The sequence below is a fragment of the Sinocyclocheilus rhinocerous genome, unplaced genomic scaffold, assembly GCF_001515625.1.
Source record: "Sinocyclocheilus rhinocerous isolate Xijiao unplaced genomic scaffold, SAMN03320098_v1.1 scaffold299, whole genome shotgun sequence".
NCBI lineage: Eukaryota > Metazoa > Chordata > Actinopteri > Cypriniformes > Cyprinidae > Sinocyclocheilus > Sinocyclocheilus rhinocerous.
In genome coordinates, this window is record NW_015652998.1 from 1,745,170 (window position 1) to 1,753,089 (window position 7,920).

Sequence of the window (7,920 nt, forward strand, 5' to 3'; positions counted from 1 at the left end):
AAAAAAAAAAAAAAACCCTGCAAATTGCAGCGTAACAATAAATTTAAAGTTAAATTGATGTGAACTCAAATGTACACTAGTGTTCAAAAGTTCTCTTCAATGTTTTTGAAAGAAAACTCTTGAATTTATTTGATCGAACATAAAATCAGCAATATTACTATTCTACTTTAATAAATTTTAAAACGTAATTTATTCCTGTGATCGCAAAGCTGAATATTCAGTAGCCATTACTCCCGTCTTTAGTGTCACATGATCCTTCAGAAATATTCTAATATGCTGATTTGGTGCTCAAGAAACTATTATTGAAAACAATATTGCTGCTTAATATCTTGTGAAAACACGGATACATTTTTTCAGAATTCTTTGATGAACAGAAAGAACAGTTTATTTAAAATATAAATCTTTTAACGCTATAAACGCATTTACGGTCACGTTTGATCAATTTAATTCATCCTTGTAAAACGTAACAACAACAACAACAACAACAACATCACTGACCTTAAACTTTTGAACGGGATTCAGGTATGAGTATATTCAGGTGTGATCAAGCTCACCCTACTAGATTCTCAATGCTGATGTAGTCCACTTGATTAGTTCGTGGCACAAAATGGACACAGGTTTTAGCAGCAATGCTCTTCATTGCATTTTCAATCACTGTCCTCTCATAATCATCTATCATAAACACACACACACAATTATGTAGGCTATTGAATGTTGATGCAGAATATAGCTACATAAAAGTGGATTTCTCATCACTCACAGAAGTCATTAGCAATGGAATATGGCACTTCAACCCATCCAGATGAGGACTTTGGCCATCTGCAGTAGTCATTTAAACATTTCATGGCATTCTTTGTTGTGGGTAAGACCATATCTCCCTCAAGAAGCATGCCACTGATCTCTGAATCATAAAACAAACAAAAAAAAAAGTGTTAGAATCATTTCACTCATTTAATCGCTTATAGAAGTGTTAAAAGGTTATCTGCAAGCAAAAACGCATTTACTGTCACGTTTGATCAATTTAATTCATCCTTGTAAAACGTAACAACAACAACAACAACATCACTGACCTTAAACTTTTGAACGGGATTCAGGTATGAGTATATTCAGGTGTGATCAAGCTCACCCTACTAGATTCTCAATGCTGATGTAGTCCACTTGATTAGTTCGTGGCACAAAATGGACACAGGTTTTAGCAGCAATGCTCTTCATTGCATTTTCAATCACTGTCCTCTCATAATCATCTATCATAAACACACACACACACAATTATGTAGGCTATTGAATGTTGATGCAGAATATAGCTACATAAAAGTGGATTTCTCATCACTCACAGAAGTCATTAGCAATGGAATATGGCACTTCAACCCATCCAGATGAGGACTTTGGCCATCTGCAGTAGTCATTTAAACATTTCATGGCATTCTTTGTTGTGGGTAAGACCATATCTCCCTCAAGAAGCATGCCACTGATCTCTGAATCATAAAACAAACAAAAAAAAAAGTGTTAGAATCATTTCACTCATTTAATCGCTTATAGAAGTGTTAAAAGGTTATCTGCAAGCAAACGCATGATTAATATTTAAATAGACATACATGTGTTTTAACGGTGAAATCATGTAGGCTACAAACTATAAATAGGCTAATATACATTTAAAAAAAATTAAAAAAAAAAAAAAAAGTTAAATGAACCATTGCTATTTATATGTATAATAGGGCTTACGGTTTAACGCGTTAATTTAATTAATTTTAACGCCCCGCCCGAGACCTGTACATCATCTTATACTTCATACCAGTTAACAAACATGATGCAGCGCAACAACTATGTAGTCCATAAATGCAGTTATGTGCCCCTAAATAGATATATTTTTGGCCAAAAAGCGACACTTTGCATTGGTCTCATTTTTAAATCATATGATAAGCGAGATCACGAACAGCGAGATCAATCACACGAGTGCTGTTTTTGTCCCAAATAACAGGAGTGCAAATGGAATTTTAATACAACAGTTCAGTAAATAAGTTAATATTGCGTTATATTTTAAACACAATATTGTCTGTTTTTGCTCAGTTTAGCCGACGCAAATATTACCTATTAAAGCCACAGCAGAACTGTTGTGCTTTTCCAAGCAACACAACTTCTGAACGAATCCGATGAACAAATGACATTCAAGACATTTACCGCCACCTATACTGGCAGTTTTAGTTTCCTATTTAGAGTATCATTTCACTAAAAAAATTTGCCATTTACGTATTAATATTTAAAAAAAAAAAAAAAAAAATTCTATGAAGCAGCTCCGGGCGGATGACGTAGGACGTCGGTGTTGCGCATGTAGAGGTTTGATTGGGATGCAGGGTCCGGCATTTCCTGAATGAATCAGTCATTTGAATGTATCGAATTAATGAATGAATGACTCAATGACTTAGGCTACTCATTAAGACATGACAAGACAGTTTTAGTTTCCTATTTAGAGTATCATTTCACTAAAAAAAAAAAAAAATTCTATAAAGCTGTTTTTTGTAATATACATTTCATGCATTTCTTATGTAACACAATAATGGCTTTAAATTCTTTTGTGCATCATTTCTCAGCCAAATTTGATGTGCGATTAATATGCAATTAGATTAATTAAATCACCACATTGTGTAATTCATTAGATTAAAATTTTTAATCGATTGACAAACCTAATTTATAAATATTTAGTATATTTATATAATAATAATAATAATAATAATAATAATAATAATAATAATAGTAAAAAGCATTAAAAATTACCAACATTGTCGTAGTCAAGTAGTAAATAACTATTACCTTTGTTTGCCTGCAGAATTCTTGAGAATACATCCACATCATCAGACTGGATATCTGAAGAAAGAATGGCAATATTAAACCATATTTTCTATATTTGTGTATTTTATTGGTCTAAATTAGTGGTTCTTAATCCTGGTACTGGGGACCCAGTTAGTAATGGGTCATTCATGAACAATTTGTTCATTGCGTCGGTCATGTGACAAATGAATGAAAGACTTGGGAGGTAAAGTAACTTATTTTTCTCAAATTATCTTTGGTTGCATTATAATGATTTTGTCATTTTGGAATAGGATCAAGATTGCATAGGTGGACATGTTTGGGGAATTTTGCGGTTGAAAATATTTCACGCCACTCAAATGAATGAAATGACTTGAATAAAGAGAGAGCTACATTAATTTCTCTTATCCGAGTCAAGCACCACTGTTCTACCGGATTTGAAGAACACATGAGGGTTGAATAGAAACTCACCCTGAGCAACCTGTGGAAAGAGCAGGATACAGAGTGAGTGAGCGAATGAATGAAGGATGCTCAAATCTGAGAGCTGCAGCTCTTACCGTAGCAGGAAAAGCTCGAGAGAGATTTAGCAGCACAGCCGAGATGGAGAAAAGTAATATGCAGTCCATTTTCCCCCAGTTTGTCTCAAAAAAGACTTCGACCTGAGAGGGGAACTGTGAGAGAACTAAGTAGGAGACTTTCTTATATAGAAGACATCTGGGAGTGTCCAGTATTTGTAGGGCTGCACGATTAATCGAATGTGATTGTCAGGTGTAGTATCTTGTCAGTAAAGCCGGTTCTGTGATTAGTAAATCTCCAGCACGTGCTTTCAGATGGAGCAGCATTTACTACACAGGCTGCGTCCGAAACCGCCTACTCAATGAGTAGGTACTTAATTTCAATAAGTACTTACTTAACGAGCGCTAAAAGAGTAGGCACTCTACAGCCAAATCTCGTTAAGTATGAATGAGATCCGGACTTCATCCGCCATGTTGACGTTATCATGTGATCTACGACGTTACAAGCGCAACAACTTAAAAGATACGAGCGGCAGGTTTAATTGATCTCTCTGTAAATATTTTGATGTTTATGAAATTTCCTCATTTTGTGGTCTTGTTGAAGAAACAGCTGCCCTTTTATTGTGATTGTAGTATAACCAATACATTTTGGGTTGATACTATATAGTAGAGAAGTAGGCGGTTTCGGACGCAGCCAGTGCCGTAGTTCACTGACCAGCTACGCAAAATCGCGTTCATAATCCCAGACGATTTAATCGCGCGATTATGAAATCGAAGATATAGTTCTGCGATTATGAAAGCTGTTTGTCTAGCTTGTCAGTGAACTACGGCTCGGTGTAGGAATTGGAAATTGGAAAGTTTTATGGGAAGCTTGCTAATATTAAAATTACAATTAAGAAGAAATTCAATACCACCTACTTTTTCAAAAATAATATTAGGGATATAATACCATAGCTTATCTTTTGAACGGATATAATTTTGTATCCACTTAATTTTAAAAATATATTTCAAAATATCTCAAAATCAAGTACATTTAGCCCACCTTGATTAAGTGGATTACAAAGTATTTTTTTATACAAATAATGTTTATTTTTCCAAATAAAATGATATATACATTTATTTATCTCATTAATGATACTTTTTGGAATATCTATAGCCATTGCGGTGTAAACTAGTCTGGATAAACCTTCAGATTTTGATAATAAAACTCTCCCGTTTAAAGAAAGGTCTCTCATCAGCCAAATGTTAAATTTCTTTTGAATTTTGTTCATTATTGGGGTATAATTAAGATTTATTCTTTCTTTTTGATCTTTGCATATCATAGTTCCTAAATAGTATAGTCTTTTATTGGAATGCCACAAAATTCAGACAAGTTACTGGGTCCTTTCTTTTAAAGCAAACAATTCACATTTTTTAATATTTATAGCTAACCCTGAAACTAAATAGAATTCATAAAGACACTCAAGAGCCAATTCTTTTATATCTTTTAGAAAAATTGCCGTATCATCTGCTAACTGCAAACATTTAATGCATTATTGGCCAACTGGATACCTTGAAATGGACTGATTTTAATATGAAGATACAATACTTGCATGACCAATAAAAATAACAGAGGAGACAATGGATCTCCTTGTTTAACACCTCTACCTATAATAAATCTAGGAGTGGTACCGAAGGGTAGTTTAACAGAGCTATTGCAATCATTATATAATGTTCGAACTGCACGGATAAAGTTGTTGCCAAAACCAAAGAAATCAAGAACTTCAAATACAAATTTGTGGTTTACAGTATCGAATGCTTTATAATAATCTATAAAAAAAAAAAAATAACTCATAATTTAAAAGAAAATTGTAGTCAATCAAATCTAATATTAATCGAATATTATTGCCAATTTATCTACCACGTAAGAAGCCAGATTGACAATCATCTATAATTTCATTTAAAACTAACTTTAATCGACTTGCAAATATATGTGAAAGTAATTTAGTATCATTATTGATTAGAGTTATTGGTCTCCAATTTTCTATATTTAATAGGTATTTACCTGGCTTAGGAATCAATGTAATCAATCCCTGTAACATAGTTGGCAACATTACTTCATTTTGCAAAGTTTCTTTAAAGACATAAAAGAAACTCTGCGATATCTTCTTTGAACTCTTTATGAAATTCACAGGTCAGCCCATTGTTTCCTGGTGCTTTATTATTTTTAAGCTTTACAATGCTTTTATGAATTTCTTCAAGAGTTATGTCTTGAACACATATGTATTTAGAATGATGATCTATAGTTTTTGCATTTTTTTAAGTGAATCTAGAAAAAAAAGCAGCATTACCTAAATTATTATTTTGGCCATATAACTTTTCATAAAATGTAACAACAAAATTAGGTATTAATTTTAGGTCCACTGTAAGAGAATCGTTAATCTTGAGTTTGTTTAAAGAGGAAAAATCTCAATTTTTTCTTTCAAGATTTAAAAAATATTTAGAATTTCATTCACCTTTTTCTAACCACTTTCTCCTTGACCTTATAAACGCACCCTTAGCTTTATATTCATAGATTTGTTCTAATTACAATTTTAATTTTATTAAACGATTTTTATCTTGTTCTCTTTCTATTTGTTTGTCATATATATCCATTATGTTTTGAATTAAACTATTTTCTTTGTTTCTGGCTATTTCTTTACTTCTCGAGACTGCAAATTTTCTAATTTCATATTTCATAATTTCCCAATTTGTTCCATATAAGCCTGATATTTTAGCATTATTGTAACATCTCTTTATCACACTTTTAACCTTATCCTTAAACTGAACATCTTCAAAAAGTGAATTATGTAATTTCCAGTAATTGAAATTAGATCCTCGAGTTCTTGTATCACCAAGGCTGATAACTAAATGGATCATTCTATTCACTGAAGACTGAAGGCACTATTTCAGTCTCCTGAATTTGATTCCCAAGTTCCTCAGATGTTAACCAAAAGTCAATTCTAGATTGTATAGAAGTAAAGTCTATCTTATCAAGATTTCTGTGCCTCCATTCATCCCAACAATTTAATTGGGAACATAAATGAAATATATCAGTACACTGTAAAAAAAAAAAAAAAAGGTTTTACGGTTTTAACTTAAACTTACAGTTAAATACCATAATTTCATTAACTGATATAATGTTAATATACCAACCTATTAAAGTACTGAAATCGGTTTTGTACCTTTGTAATACACTGATATAACCACCAAATGCAGGTGGTGATGAGAAAGTCACATGATGAACCAAAGGCCATCACAAGCAGCTTTTAAATAATAACATATATAGAAGGTGCATTCACACAAACGCTAAACACCATCATGGTAATAGTCTTTTACCGTTAAATTCACGGTAATTTTTTACAGTGTATATTGGGACTGTCTACTGATATGGGGAGGAAAACAATCCAAAAAAGAGAAGGGGCGCCGCTTACTTTATGTTTAGGTCTGGTATTCTGTCACGGTGCTACTGTGAGGGAGCGCGGAGCGAGGAACGAGGAACGAGGAGACCAGGAGTACATCAATAAAGGGATATTATTTACATCAAGGGAACCAGGAAAACACACGTAGTAAAGGAGGTAGACATCTACAGACATTCACAATACCAGACAAAGAACTAAGAACTGGGAACACTTTAAATACACAGGAGCAAATGAAGATAATTAATAACACAGCTGGAACTAATGGAACTAATCAGGGAACATAATGGGAACAGAGTCTGACAAGTATATAGGCTTAGCTCTTTTGTAAATATATTAAATATATGTGCAGTTTTCAAAACTTTACATTTGTGAATAAAAATTTTAACTATAAGAAATAGACAATTTATAACAAAGTCTGCATTTTTGTCCTCCAAATGTACACCGAATTTTACCATATCCCAACTGATAGATGGAAAAGAAGGTACTTTATGTTTTATCCAATTAAGCACCTCATTCCAAAATGGATTAACCAAATTGAATTGAAAAAAATAAATGTTCAGTTTCAATATCATTATTACAAATCTGACAAGTATTTGACTCCACATTAAATCTTAATCTTAGAAATTCTTTGGCTGGGTAAATATCATACATAATTTAAAAATGTATTTCTTTATATTTGGGTGGAAGGGGAAATACAAGATATTTGCTTCTGAATTCCTTTACTAATTTCCTACTGAGATGTCGAAAAATGTAATATCTTCGTATACGACCAGGATAGCTTTCCTGCAAAAGACAGTTTCTTATAATCTTATTAGTACACTTCTTATCAACAAAACTTGTTTTGTCTAAATTAAGATCAACTATTCTGGGAATAAGCGTAGAAAATGTTAAAAATCCTTTTAACATAATAACCAATGGTAAAGGAATACTTTTGATGACTTTTATATAATCTTTTTTCTCACAATTAAAGTTGAATTTGGTACAGAAATCATTACAATTCCAAAAACAGCCATTTGTATCCATCATGTGCAGCACTGACCAAATACCTTTTTGCCACCACGCCTCCATAAACAAAAATTTTCTCTGAAACAATATGCAACGATTATTCCATAAGGATACATTATGTGGACTGAAATTATGTTTGAACAACATCTTCCAAT

General features: G+C 32.5%; 1 protein-coding gene across 1 annotated transcript in view; it reads right to left on the reverse strand.

Moving 5' to 3' along the window:
- Window positions 1-3,515, reverse strand: part of LOC107715261 (high choriolytic enzyme 1-like) — a 12,155-nt gene extending 8,640 nt beyond the window's left edge. Inside the window, exons 1-5 of the mRNA XM_016521345.1 lie at window positions 3,363-3,515; window positions 3,238-3,286; window positions 2,809-2,862; window positions 1,335-1,475; window positions 1,127-1,244 (exon numbers count right to left, since the gene is read on the reverse strand). Of these exons, the coding sequence (XP_016376831.1) occupies window positions 1,127-1,244; window positions 1,335-1,475; window positions 2,809-2,862; window positions 3,238-3,286; window positions 3,363-3,431 (431 nt within the window). The 5' untranslated portion in view covers window positions 3,432-3,515. The remainder of the gene's footprint in view (window positions 1-1,126; window positions 1,245-1,334; window positions 1,476-2,808; window positions 2,863-3,237; window positions 3,287-3,362) is intronic.
- Window positions 3,516-7,920: the final 4,405 nt, after the last annotated feature.